At 47.9% G+C, this 14,968-nt stretch overlaps 1 protein-coding gene across 1 annotated transcript in view; it reads left to right on the forward strand.

The window, feature by feature from the left end:
• Positions 1 to 14,968, forward strand: part of GSS (glutathione synthetase) — a 153,080-nt gene that overhangs the window by 20,988 nt on the left and 117,124 nt on the right. Inside the window, exon 3 of the mRNA XM_029614256.1 lies at positions 14,591 to 14,736. Within this exon, the coding sequence (XP_029470116.1) occupies positions 14,591 to 14,736 (146 nt within the window). The remainder of the gene's footprint in view (positions 1 to 14,590; positions 14,737 to 14,968) is intronic.

Below are 14,968 nucleotides of genomic sequence, written 5' to 3' on the forward strand. Positions count from 1 at the left end.
TTGGTTGCTTAATATTATTGTTAGATTTGGGTTAGGACCGGGATTTCGTCAGGTTGGCTATCAATCACCCCAGCTTGTTTCATACTGGAACAATTTATGCTTATATATAAAAAGGGCACCTGATGCCTTCTCGTGAAGGACAGCCTGAGCATTCCAAAATTTGGCTTTCCATTCCTCTGAAATATTTTTATTCCATTGATTTTTATAATAAGTCAGTCGCTTACACAGCTCCAAAATGTGTTTGTTCCTCTGCTTTCTCTTATAAATAGCAAATTGAATAATCTCTCCTCTCATTACTGCCTTTGCTGTTTCCCAGAACAAAATTGGGTTATCTTGATGCTGCCAGTTAGCATCCAAAAAGTACTACCATTTCTCCAGCAGAAACTGTTTAAAACTCTGCTCTTTACATTACCTTCTGGCATTCTCCATTTGAAGAGAGAATCAAACCCAAGGCTGCCCCCCATATTACATATCACTGGGCAATAGTCAGACACCACCAGATTCTCTCGTTAAATAAAGATTCTGAAATTTAGAATATATTCAATACTAGATTTGGAAGAATGCACCCCTGCATAATGGGTGAAGTCCCTTTCCTCTGGGTGGTGAGTCCTCCATATGTTCACAAGTGAAAGAGATTTACAGAGAAAGGTAATACCTTTCCCAGGTCCCAAATGAGAGCAGGAGAAGCAGAACATCTGTCCAACAAAGGGTCATGAATACAATTAAAATCGCCACTCATAACAACAGGGGCCATTCCTAAAGCTAAGATATTGCAATCAATTTAGTAAAAAAAAAAGTGATCATCTCAATTTGGGGCATACACAGACGCCAAAGTAGGCTTACCAAATAAGGCACCTTTGACCACCACAATTCTGCCTTCATCATTCTCCCTCTTTTGTTCTAACACAAAGGATACTTTTTTGTGAATTAAAATAACCACCCCATTATGTTTAGACGAGTCTGATGAAAAACATTTTGATTAAAACACCTTTTATTCCATAATTTGTCATTCTTTTTATCTGCTATGAGATTCCTGTAAAAAGACAACCTCTCCTTGTAGCCTATGAATATGAGAGTACTTTCCCTTTTTATAGGTGATCCCATATCCGCTACGTTCCATGTTATAAACATTGCTTGCAATCCCATAACACTCTCTCTCTCTCTCCATATATATATATATATATATATATATATATATATGAAGTGCTTAAGCCCTTACTACTGATTGTCAAAGAGATATAAATATGTACCACTGCACCATTATTCTCTACTTGAAGGATCACTGCATAGAAACCCAAACATATACAAAAAGCTTTGCGTAACCCATTAAAATTTATCAACATAAGACATTCCCAAGCTATAACCCATTGGTCATAACTCTCATCAAGAAATCAATTTCCTCCCCAGAATCCAATATAGAATACTAAACCCACAGATAGTGCTCTCCATGGTCAACAAGGACATCGCAAACCACCTCCCCCCCGCAACCCCCAAAAGAACCATAGGTAGATACATTTTCTGCTTAGAGAGCTGGAGACAGTACTGTGAGTGTTCAGGTGCCATCCCCTGAGGCAACCCAAAACGAAGCCCATAGAAGACAAATCTAAAAGTTGGAGAAATCTATTCACTTGAAAATGTTAAAAATTAACCACATCGCCACCGTATTTCTAATTATAAAGAAGGAGCAATATTCCCAGTCAAAAAAAAAAATCAGTGTTCTCAAATTATGAAACACCCCTGGGTTCAGGCTTCCTCCAAATGGTGTCTCTGAAAAAGAACCAAACGAGCCTAAAAATAATGATGGGCCATCCTTCCGTGTCGGAAGCATCACCAGGAATCAAATTTGTCCTTAATCGACAAGACCCCTGAGGCGCCCAGGGGTCTAAAAATATCTTCAAAAAAAGTGAAAACCTTATGACAAGACCACTGAGCCTCTTTTTTTCTTTTACTTGTTTGGCCCTGAGCTTTTGGGTCATAAAGATAGGAGACATACAATAGCGGCCATGCTCAAAATATCTGGCATAGATTGTAAGAGATGCTCCACATGCCCTTTCACCATGGACTCCCAAAATTCATTCCTTCCACAAAGTGCTTGGAGTCAGGCGCAGAGTCAAAGATATGCAATGTACTACTATACAATGTAGCTTTGCTGGAAATTGTAAGGCAAATTTGACTTGCTTGGCTGCAAGTTGTGCACATACAAGCCCAAACTCCTTGTGCTTCATGGCGAGCTTGTAAGAAAAATCTTGAAACATTCTAATGACGCCGCCATTATATTGCAGTGTCGCTATCTTGCGGTATGCTTGCCAAATCATTTGCTTATGCTGAAAGTTAATAAAATCGGATCTCTGGTCATCATCTTTTCTAGGGCCCATCGCTCTGTAATCAAAGGCACTATCTGGTCAGATAATCCTAATGCCGCCGGAAGCCATTCAGCATGGATCTCGGCTAATTTATGTTCCTCAAGGGACTCCATGAAGCCCACAAAACGCAAATTGTTCCACCGTGAGCGGTTCTCCAATTCATCTGTCTTTTCCTCGTGGGCCAGTACCAACTTTTCCATTTTCTACAGTTTTCTTGTAGCTGGCAAAGTATCATTTTCGCTGCCATTATTTGTCCCTCTAATGCATCAATCCTGGGGCTGAACTCAGCTAAAGCAGATTCCCTGTACGTACCAGGATCAGTCCAGGACACCTGGGTTGTGACTCCGCACCAGTAGATGGAGACAGACTAAAACTTGTGGGCGGAGCCATATATGCCCCTGTGTCAGTCACAGCCCCTCAGTCTTACTCTGTCTCCAGTAGATGGTGCAGGTGCGGTCACAGCTCCTCCCTGCCCTGGTTCTGGTACTCCGTCAGGGTTGGTTATTTCTTTTTGGTTTTAGGCCAGTTTAGGCTACGGTGTTTGTAATTGGGATTTTTGCCAAATTGTCACTGACGTCCGTCCGCCCTGCCTCCCAGGGGGGTTGAGAGGTCCTGAGGGGACTACCCCCCCCTGGTTGAGGCCGCTGCTAGGGTCGAGGACCCGGCTTTCCTAGTAGCAGCGTCAGGGGTGACACCGGGGAGCCCGGTTCACTCACCCCTGCTGGATTAGGGCTCCAGGACCACGGACAGCGACAGGCGTTTTTTTGTGTAAAAAAAAAAAAAAAAAAAAAAAAGTGTGTTTTTATTTTTGTGCCGGCTCTCTGTTTTCTTCGCATCTGCTCTCGGGGGGGGGGGCGCTGCTGGCAGGGGGGGAGGCCGTTCGCGCGAATTTTATTTATTTATTGTTTTGCTGCCGTGGTCTCCTTCTTCGCGCCGTTTTCGCCGGCATGCCTCGTGGCTCGGTTTGCAGGGCCTGCGGCTCGGCGCGCGAGGGCTTTTGTGCTGCCTGCATCCCGGGAGATGAAGGGTCGTCCGGGGCGTCTCGGGGGGCTCGTTTGCGACCCGCGCGACCGCCGCCGAGCGGGGGGGGGCGCGGTTGAGAGGCCCCAGGAGTTTTTCCCGCTCAGTGCGGGAGCGGCAGCCATTTTGGCCACGGGCCGCGAAATGGCGCGGGAGGCAAGGTTGAAGGCCCTGCCATTTCCCGCGCGAGGGCTTTTGTGCTGCCTGCATCCCGGGAGATGAAGGGTCGTCCGGGGCGTCTCGGGGGGCTCGTTTGCGACCCGCGCGACCGCCGCCGAGCGGGGGGGGCGCGGTTGAGAGGCCCCAGGAGTTTTTCCCGCTCAGTGCGGGAGCGGCAGCCATTTTGGCCACGGGCCGCGAAATGGCGCGGGAAATGGCAGGGCCTTCAACCTTGCCTCCCGCGCTGTCTCCTCAACGATTCGCGGCGGGGGGGTGTCCCTCGGGGGCCCCCCCCCCGAATCACGGCAAGGGGGGGTCCCTCGGGGGCCCCGGGGAGCCCCGCTGAGGTTTCTTCCGATTCTGGCTCCTTTTCTGAGGACTTTGCGCTTTTGCTGCGCAAAGTCCTGAAATATAAGAAAAGCAAGTGCGGCCGGAGGGAATCCTGCAAGGCTCCACTGCTGAAGAAATCCAAGAGGCCATCGGGGGTTGCGGAAGTGCCCCCGAGGCCTCTTCCAGGGGGAAGAGGCCTCCACGTGGCGTCCCACAGGAGGCGGACTCAGATTCCTCCACGGGGGCAGACACTGATTCCCCTGAAGAGCCCCTAAAGGGGGCCGACAACGTGGCAGCGGGCGGATCCGCTCCATCCGGCGCAGGAAAAGGATCACAGGCAGTGGAGGGAGACGATCCCAAGGTGGTCCGGCTCTTCCGCAGGGAGGAACTGCCACCCTTAATTCCGGCCATTCTCCAGGAGCTGGGTATAGAGGCCCCTCCGGTAGTGGTTCGGCAGGAGGCGAACATGGATCCGGTCCTGTTAGGCCTCACGGGTCCGGCAGTGGCTTTTCCGTTTCATTTTTCTTCAACGGACATCCTGTTCCGGGAATGGGACACCCCAGAATTGGGTCTGAAGGTCAGCAAAGCCATGGACAAGCTTTACCCGCTCCCGGAGGATGCGCTGGACCTTCTCAAACTTCCCAAGGTGGATTCGGCGGTTTCTGCGGTAACAAAGAGATCCACTATCCCACTCACGGGAGCGACAGCCCTCAAGGATCTTCAGGACAGGAAGCTGGAAGTGCAGCTTAAGAAGATTTTCGAGGTTTCCGCGCTGGGAGTACGAGCCGCCATCTGCACGAATTTCGCTATGCGAGCTAGATTGCGCTGGGCTCAAGTTCTACAGGCCAATGCGGATCTTTCTGCAGACGAGGCAGCGCAGGCGAATAGGTTGGAGGCGGCAATAGCATATGGCGCAGATGCTCTCCACGATCTGCTGCGCACGTCGGCGAGATCCATGGTGGCTGCGGTTTCGGCGCGCCGACTCCTGTGGCTATGCAACTGGGCGGCAGATGGCTCTTCCAAGGCTCACCTCTGGGCGCTGCCATTCAAAGGTCTTCTTCCTCCCGTGCCCCGCAGTGGCAGCAGCAGCAGTCCTTTCGGGGGAAGCGCTTCGGAAGGCAAGGGGGTCCCCTGGCGATCACAGGGGCCAAGTCTTCGCAATGAAAGGTGGTCGGCCCCTCTCCCGCCGCGCCCCCAGCAGAACGTCGGGGTGCGGTTGATGTCCTTTTGCGAGAGATGGCCCGGTGTAACGTCGGACCAGTGGATCCTCAACGTGATAAGACACGGCTACGCGTTAGATTTTGCTCGCACTCCAGCGGACAAGTTCCTTGCCTCGCCCTGCAAGGCCCCCGAGAAGAAGGCGGCGGTGCTAGACACCATCCGACGCTTAGAAGCATTGGAAGCCATTTCCCCCGTCCCGGTCAGCCAACAAGGCAAGGGCCGTTACTCCATTTACTTCATCGTCCCAAAGAAAGACAGCACGTCCAGACCAATTCTGCATCTCCAGGGGGGTAAACCGATGCCTTCGCGTTCCTCACTTCAAAATGGAGACGATTCGGTCAGTCATTGCTGCGGTACGGTACGGCCCGGCGAGTTCCTGGCCTCCCTGGATCTCACGGAGGCGTATCTTCACATAGGCATTCAGCCGTCGTTCCAAAGCTTCCTCAGGTTCTGCATTCTAGGACGGCATTATCAGTTTCGGGCGCGCCCGTTTGGGCTCGCCACAGCTCCCCGTACATTCACGAAGGTGATGGTTGTGGTGGCAGCGCAGTTGCGCCGAGCAGGTCTCCTGGTCCATCCTTATCTGGACGATTGGCTGATTCGGGCGAGGTCCGAGGATCAGTGTCGGAAGTCGGTGGCCAGGGTCCTCCATCTCCTGCAGTCCCTGGGATGGGTGGTCAACTTCAGCAAAAGTCATCTGGCACCCACGCAGACCTTGGAATATCTAGGAGCGGTGTTCGACACGAAGCAGGGCAAGGTGTTCCTGTCGCACGACCAGGTGTGCAAACTACAATCTCAAGTACGGCGCTTATTGTCTCTCCGCCGACCGCGAGTCTGCGACTACCTTACGGTCCTAGGGTCTATGGCCTCCACGCTGGCGCTGGTTCCCTGGGCATTCGCTCATCTGCGACCATTACAGTCCCCCTTACTGTCCCGCTGGAAGCCGGTCTCGGAGGACTTCCATCTCCCGCTTCCTCCAGCGGGACACGCGAGGTCCAGCCTACTCTGGTGGCTGGATCCCAGTCATCTGTCTTCTGGAGTCTCCCTTCTGGTGCCCGATTGGACAGTGGTAACCACTGATGCCAGCCTCTCCGGTTGGGGGGCGGTCTGCCTAGGCAGCTCGGTCCAAGGCCGATGGTCAGTGTCGCAAGCCCAGTGGTCTATCAATCGCCTAGAGACCAGAGCGGTCCGTCTGGCCCTACAAGCCTTCCTGCCGTTGCTGCGGGGAAAGGCAGTCCGAGTGTTGTCGGACAATGCGACCACCATGGCATACATCAACCGCCAGGGCGGAACAAGGAGCCCCCAGGTGGCGGAGGAGGCTCAGCGCTTGATGGCTTGGTCAGAGCTGCATCTCAGCAACATAGCAGCATCTCACATTGCGGGAGTCGACAGCGTTCAGGCGGATTTTCTCAGCCGTCATCGCTTAGATCCCGGAGAGTGGGAGCTGGGGGACGAAGCGTTCCTTCTCATTTGCGAAACGTGGGGTGTGCCCCACATGGATCTGATGGCCACGTGGCACAATGCGAAGGCTCCGCGATTTTACAGTCGACGTCGAGAACGGGGGGCAGAAGGCGTCGATGCGTTGGTGCTTCCATGGCCGACGGATGTGTTGCTCTACGTGTTTCCCCCGTGGCCGATGATCGGCAAGATTCTACGGCGCATAGAGTTGCACCCGGCCAAGGTGATCTTGGTGGCACCGGAGTGGCCGCGCCGGCCGTGGTTCGCAGACCTCGTCCAGCTGGCAGTAGCGGCACCCCTTCGGCTCCAAGGAATGGCGGGCCTACTCCATCAGGGCCCCGTCTGTTTGGAGGATGCGGATCACTTCTGTCTCGCGGCATGGTTTTTGAGAGGAGGCGCTGAAGAGTAAAGGTTACTCAGATGCGGTGGTGGCTACGTTGCTGCGTTCCAGGAAACAGTCGACATCTCTGGCTTATGTCCGTGTCTGGGTGGTTTTTGAGGAATGGTGCGTGCAGCGTGGGGTGGACCCCACTTCGGCTTCAGTTTCCGACATTCTGGTGTTTTCTCCAGGCAGGTCTAGCCAAAGGTCTGGCGTGCAGTTCTCTAAGGGTTCAAGTAGCGGCGCTTGGTTGTTTGCGAGGTAAGGGCCGTGGTACGTCCCTGGCGCTTCACCCGGATATTTCTCGTTTCCTTTGGGGAGCTAAGCACCTTCGTCCTCCATTGCGTCTCCCTTGTCCGGCTTGGAACCTCAATTGGGTTCTCTCCGCTCTATGCGCGGCACCGTTTGAGCCCTTGAAACGCGTAACTCTTAAGGATCTCACTTTAAAAACGGCGTTCTTGGTGGCGATTGCCTCGGCACGGCGTGTTTCCGATTTACAGGCCCTGTCCTGTAGGGAACCTTTCTTGCGTATTTCAGATTCCGGAGTCTCTTGCGGACGGTTCCTTCCAAAGTTGTTTCGTCTTTTCACGTGAATCAATCGGTGGAGCTGCCCGCTTTGGTGGGCGGGGAGTCCTCCGTCCCAGAAGCAAGGGACTTAAGGAAGCTTGACGTGCGGAGATCCCTCCTCCGATATCTGGAGGTCACTAATCCGTTTCGGGTCACGGATCATCTGTTTGTCCTGTTCTCTGGTCCAAAGAAAGGGGCCGCAGCGTCCCGCACAACGATCGCCCGTTGGCTCAAGGAGGCCATTGGTTCGGCGTACTTGATGCGGGGAAAACCACTTCCCGTGGGCCTGAGGGCTCACTCGACTCGATCTCAAACGGCGTCTTGGGCGGAAGCGTCGCAGGTGTCGCCTCGAGAGATTTGCAGGGCGGCTACCTGGAAGTCATTACATACCTTTATCAGGCATTGCCGGCTGGATGTCCGGGCTACCGATTCCGGGGGTTTTGGAGAGAGGGTACTCCGAGCGGGACTCTCTGCTTCCCACCCTCAGTAGGTTTGCTCTGGTACATCCCAGGTGTCCTGGACTGATCCTGGTACGTACAGGGAAAGGAATATTAGTTTCTTACCTGATAATTTTCGTTCCTGTAGTACCAAGGATCAGTCCAGGATCCCGCCCGCAGTGCTGCGCTGAAGTAACGGAGAGTCCGCTCATTGTTCTGAATTATTCTGTTCCGCTTGTTTAGCTCTCTCGGTTGAAGAGTCCGTTTCCAGGAGGGGTGTTTCTTTCCCCGTTCTTTTAGCGGTTTATAGCTAGTTTAGTTCTCTGGTTGTGTTCTACTTTGACATTACGTATGACTGAGGGGCTGTGACTGACACAGGGGCATATATGGCTCCGCCCACAAGTTTTAGTCTGTCTCCATCTACTGGTGCGGAGTCACAACCCAGGTGTCCTGGACTGATCCTTGGTACTACAGGAACGAAAATTATCAGGTAAGAAACTAATTTTCCTTTTGATATCTGCAATTTGTTCCACTATCGTGGCCAGTTGCCCAGCAACTGCTGCTTTTACTATTTCAGTTATGGCCATTGTAGCCATTTTGTTGATGGAGCACTGAATTGTGTTGTCGGCTGCGGCGGCCATTTTCTCGTCTCCTGCCTCCAGCTCTTCTTTCTCTTTCCTTATTGGCTTAGCAAGCATTCCCGAGGGAGATTTCTGCATATAACAATCGATATTCATATGCACTTTCAGAAACAGTATGGGGTAGATTTTTAAAAACTGCGCGTTCGCATACTTTTGTTCGCGCTCCAGGCGCAAACAAAAGTACGCTGGATATTAGTAGATACGCGCCTAGCCGCTAAAATCCAGGATCGGCGCTCGCAAGGCTGCCGATTTTGGGCAGCCAGCGCGCGCCGAGCCGCGCAGCCTGCCTCCGTTCCCTCCGAGGCCGCTCCGAAATCGGAGCGGCCTTGGAGGGAACTCTCTTTCACCCTCCCCTCACCTTCCCCTCCCTTCCTCTACCTAACCCACCCCCCCCAGCCCTATCTAAACCCCCCCCTACCTTTGTCCGGGGATTTACACCTCCCGGAGGGAGAAGTAAATCCCCGCGCGCCAGCGGACCGCTGGCGCGCCGAGACGCAAGCCAAGACGTGACCCGGGGGCGGTTCCGGAGGGCGCGGCCATGCCCCCGGGCCCGCCCCCGAAACGCCGCGTCCGGGCGGATTTACGCTAGCAGGGCTTTTAAAATCCAGGAGCTACAGATCACAGCTCCCTCCACCTGCACTCAGCTGTTTTGAACATTTATATGATAAAGTAGGCTATAAATAAAGAAAATACATTTTAATAACCCTGAGTCTGGCCAGTAGATGTTGCCATTTTGTGTGTGTGTATTTAGAAACAAAGGCAGTTACAATGGATTGAAGTTGATCCCAGCATGTTCTTGGGGTGAATATATTCTAGTTACATTGTGATCATTTGTTGGAACATTTGCATTCTGCATCTGGGACACAGCATCCAATAGTGTTCTGGAGAGACATTTAAAGATAGTTGCCACATGGACATCTTTTTATCAAGACTGAAATTTTCTTGATAGTAAATTTAATTGTGTACATGTTGATTATTTTTCTACAATTTGTGATAGCTAAACATGAATAAACGTTTCTAAAATCAAGGTAATTTCTATTTTGCTTAATATAGAAATAACATTAGTGTTCGCTAGGATTTTGTATTATTGAACACTTAATTTGTTTTTTTTGACTGCCTTTATTGCTTTCAGCTGCCAAAATGTATGCAACCAGAGTTGGGTAAACCACATTCTGTGTGTCTAATCCTCTTTGTTTCAGCAGGCAGTAAAACCTTCAGTCAAGTTAGAAGTGAATAATAAAAAAAAAAAAATGTAATATTTAAAAGCACTTCCCCATTGACAAGCAGGGCTATATTAGTCATGACATGTGGGTGATGTCATCTGACAGCACAGAATGTATCTCACTCTCTTTCTTAGGTAGTAGAGCTTTTGCTCTGCTGAGCATGTGCAGGAATTCCTGTGTTGTCTTTGTCCTTATTTGTTCGAGCACCAGCATGGATTTGTGTCTCTACCTCTCTCTGTTTTTCAGTGAAAATCTGGATACTTTAAAGAAAAAGTTGCTTTGCTGCCTCAGCAGTCTGCAAACAGTGCTTTTCAGTGATAACAAAATAGGGAAATCGAGAACATTTCTTTCTTCATCATGCCTAGTAAGAAATCTATCGTGAATGGTTGAAGAAAGTCCATTACCGATGGATATAACCTCTGCTAACGCTGCCTGGGACTGGACTACCACCTGGCCAAATATTACAATTGTGAATGGATGTCCTCATGTATTCAAAAGTTGAGGGCCTGGAAAATGGAGGAACTGCATAAGTCTCTCAGAAGCCACAGTCTGTCCTCTTCCCAAAATGCAGACTCATCTGCCTCTCCAGGAATTGAGTTCAGCAGGAACTCCTCAAAAAGTATCTCTCCCCCCTCCCCCCCCCCAATTTGGTGGAACAGGCTGACTCCTTGGGGTCGAGTAATTAAAAGCGGCATATGTTGAAGAAAAAAAGGTGCATCTACACCATCGCTGCATAAATCCTTGATGTATCAAGCCCCAGAACCAGCAGGGCTGTTCTATCATCAACACAATGTGCAGCAGTACTTCCAGCGCAGCTATATACTGGCCTACACAGAATTTTATCAGGGACAGAGGTGGCTAGGATACCCCTACTCCCAACAATTATTAGAGTCCTTACGCCAACAAAATTAATGGAACAAAGGCTATGCCTGGAGACTCAAGATCCCATTTGCTTTCTGGTATTCTTACATCTAATTGACCTCCAATTCAAATTTTATAGAGCTCAGATGTATTGGATTCCATTCTGGTAATGGAAAAAGATATTCCATCATCCACACCAGGACAAAAGGCATGTCAGTCCTTCAGCCAGATAGCAGGGTTGGTGATGGGTTGCTTTATATCTGTAATGGCTAAGGATAAGGAGGGTACCTTCCAAATTCTCCTTTCCAGAATATCAGATGGCTTTTAAATATTGACCTTTATTGATGAAGACCCTTTTTCAGTTTTTATTTTATTTTCCCCAAGAATTTATCAGTGTTTTTTAACCACAAAGACAGGAAAAAAAATAATTGGGGAGGGGGGAAGGAGTCGTATTTTCCACTGATTTTTCTGCTGTCACTTGCCCAAGGATGCCTCATTCTGTGTGGCAGTTTCTGGCAAAGCTAGGAACTCTAAGCTTTACTCTGCATATTTTTGTAGACAAGATGCCTTCAGCTATAGGAGAAAAGGCAGTGCTTTATTCTTAATGTTTTAATCATTGACAAAAAAGCAGTTGAAAAAAGTGTCACCAAAATTATGTATGGCTTACACTTTAGTCTGTATAAACTCTGTATATACTCACAAAGTGCAATCAGAGTCTGCATATTTAAAGTGTAAAGGAACTAATTCAAAGACGCTGTCAGGCAGACTTGAAAAAAAGGCACTGAGCACGTGCGTTTTTAAATGTGCACTTACGTATTACGTCACTACCATAACAGCTATCAAGAGTTGATTACTTTAAAGTAGGATAATATTCAGAAAAAAGTTTAGAAAAATGTCTCTGATTATAAGTATTTTGAATAATATTGCAGTTATGTTCTGATTGTTTCTCTGTTGGATCTTGTGTGCATGTATTGACCATCTATAATGGGTATATCTCTTACATCTTCCTTGGTAAATACTGAAGCAAAGAATTCATTTAGTCTCTCTGCTATGGCTTTGTCATCCCTAAGTGCCCCTCTTATCTCTTGATCATCTAATGGTCCAACTGACTCCCTTGCAGGCTTTTTATCTCAAATGTACCTGAAAAAGTTTTTATTATGAATTTTTGCTTCTACAGCAAGCTTCTTTTCAAATTCTCTCTTTGCCTTCCTTATTAGAGCTTTGCATCTGATTTGCCAGTGCTCATGCTGTTTTCTGCATTCAGATCCCTTTTCCATTTCTTGAAAGATGTTTTTAGATATAGCCTCTCTCACCTCATCTTTAACCATGCTGGTAGTCGTTTAGCCTTCCTTCCACCTTTTCTAATGCGTGGAAATCATCTGGTCTGGGCTTTCAACATCTGGTGTCGTCTGGTCTTGGGCTTCCAACAATGTTTGTGCCTGAACTAAACTTTAAACCTTTGCAGTTAATCCTTTCAGGTTTTTCCTAACCATTTTACTCATTTTATTTATTTTTTTTTATAATTGTCTTTAATGAATTTTCAACAAGAATTAACATTAACCAATGTTTGAAAATGTAACAGAGGAACCTCCATTTCCTGACCCACCCAACTCTTCCCTCGCCCATGTCTCTCCCTTAGTTTCTCACCCAAGAGGATAGTTAAGGGATATTATAGTGTTAACAAGAGCAGACATTTTAATTATTACCCTAGACAGAGAACCAATTCCCTATTACAAGGAGCGGACATAACATGAGAACTTTCAAGCCGTTTCTAAATATTTGCCCTGCGATGCTGCTGGGAGATGTTTAATAAAAGGGTCCCAAACTTTCGAGAAGATCGCTTTCTTTCATTGCTTCAACAGAATCCAGGTTCGGTGATCTAGGTTCAGGAAAGCAGGCATTTCAGCGTGCCAGAAGTCCATTGTCTGTGGTTCCTGCTGGATCCATTTGGATAAGATACATCTCCTGGCTATGCCTATACCTTTGATCACAAGCATATAGTTCTGGAGAGTCCAACTTATTTCCTCATCTATAATACCTAGTGTAGCTACAGATGCCTTCTTTGGGAGTGGGCACCCCAATATCTCTGCCAGGTAGTCAACACCGAATTCCAGAACTCTTGTATTAGGGGGCATTCCCTCAACCCGTGGCTCAGCGAAGCCTGGGTTTCCGGGCATTTGGGACATTGTGGGGATGAGATAATTTGCATCCAAAAGGCTCTTAAGAGGTGTGAGAGTAATTCTATGTATTATCCGTAAATACTGTTCCCTCATGCCGACCCGAAGGTATAGCCTTATAAAAGACATTTAAGGCCTCCAGTAGGTCCTCTTCATCTATGTCACAACCCAAGTCCCGAATCCAGAGCTCAGCCAAGAGCCTCAGCACTCCATAAGAAACAGATGTCTATAACAATTTATAGATATTGGCCAAAGACTGTTTCCTACCTCGGAACAGGGCCATTAATCTCTGAAATGGGCCCAAATTATAGGAGGCTAAATCTAGCCCAGGATGCTTGGAAATAAAGCTTGCAATTTGGTAGTAACAAAAAATATTATTTGATTTAAAACCCAAATAAGTCCTGACATTTAGTAAATGGATATATCTTTTGGGTCTGTGGGTCGATAAAGTCAGAAAAAGCCCTGTTGTGCAACATTTAAAAAAAACCTTCCTATCTTGGCCCTTTATAAATTTAGGATTGCCACATAAGGGCATTAATGGTGACATTTTCCAGGAGAGTGACATCCTCTTACAAGTAGCACTCCAGCCAAACCGAGCATATCTTACTAGGATATTTGTATTCAGGTGCGCAGGAAGATCTTTTGTGCCCGCATGGACCAAAAAACATAGGTCTAGGGGTTTCGCTAACTGGCGATCCAACTGCACATCCAAATAACTATCAAAAATCCAATCTCCAACTGACTGGAGTGCACACGCCAAATTATAAAGTTGTATGTTGGGGAAACCCCACTCCCCCCCCCCCCCCCTTGCATTGACATGGATCATTAATTTCCTAAGCGCTATTCTCGCCCTACGATTTTTCCACAGAAAGGAGGTGCTCAATCTGTTGCGTTTTGAGGTCTCTGGTCCTTTTGTTATGATCTGTGGAGCCTCTGTGCTGGTCTCTGGATGTTTCTGGGTGGCTTCTTCTCTAGGTGTCTGTGTGTGGCATTCAGTTTTCATCGTCTTGTCTCTGCATGTATCTTTTCTGTATCATCTGGTCTCAACCTATGTATATTAATTGTTCTGCCTGCCTTTATTCTGTAGTTCTGGTATTCTGCAAGTGACCCAGTCACATAGCAGAAAGAGGTGAGACTAGTTTTCTCTGGTTCTTGAGATGGAGGAGAAAAAGGGTCAAACTGGTCTGGACTGGCTCATGTTGGTCATGGGTTTCCTTGCATATGAGCTGGTCATCTGCTGGCTGTATAATTTCCAGAAACTGCCAGATAATTAAATCTGAAGTTCTCAGTACTTGACCTTTGGTTGCAGCTTTGGTCAGGAAAGATGCATGTCACAGCAAGTAAAACTGGTCTAGCACACTTTTGTATAGGTAAATGACTGAACTTTGCCTTTATATCTCTGCTGATGGGCCTTTTTTTGTTTAGGGACTTAAGTACCCTTCCCATATTTCTTTCAGTATTCAGTTCTACAGCTGACAGGTTGCTTTGGGGGGGTGGAATGTTATAGTATCAGTCCAAGGTATGCAGCATTCTTGCATCAGTGTAATTGTTCAACACTAAAGACATCATTCATCTTATATTTGAAGGTAACCAGTTGCATTTTAGATGGTGGTAGCATGTTTTGATTATGAAGAACATTCAGTTCAGTATATTTTTGTTTACAAAATATTCATGCTGAGCAGGAGAAGCTTTTAAACTTCGTACAGTTCTTTGCCATAGAAATCAAGTGTGTAACAGACTTTTTTTTTCTGCAGGTGGTGAATTATGCTCCATTTTCCTTGCTCCCATCTGTTGTTCCCAGATCACTGTTTGAAGAAGCCAAGGCTGTTCAGCAAGACTTCAACCTGCTGGTGGACTCAGTCAGCCAGGACTTCCAGTTCCTGAAAGAAACTCTTGCTAGGTACATCATCACAATGCTTAAGAGCAGTTATGTAAATATTTCCTAATCCTCAAGAAAATGGGGAGTCTGACCCATCCTAGATCTAAAGTCTTGAACAAATTTCTTATGAAATAGAGAAATTCAAGAGATTTGACCTTTTCTTTTCAAAAGGAGATCGGCAGTGCTTGCTGGATATTAAGGATGCTTAAACTCAGAGGGATGCAATGCAGTCACGGGCATTATCTTGGATTTA

Source organism: Rhinatrema bivittatum, chromosome 8, assembly GCF_901001135.1.
Source record: "Rhinatrema bivittatum chromosome 8, aRhiBiv1.1, whole genome shotgun sequence".
NCBI classification, from domain to species: domain Eukaryota; kingdom Metazoa; phylum Chordata; class Amphibia; order Gymnophiona; family Rhinatrematidae; genus Rhinatrema; species Rhinatrema bivittatum.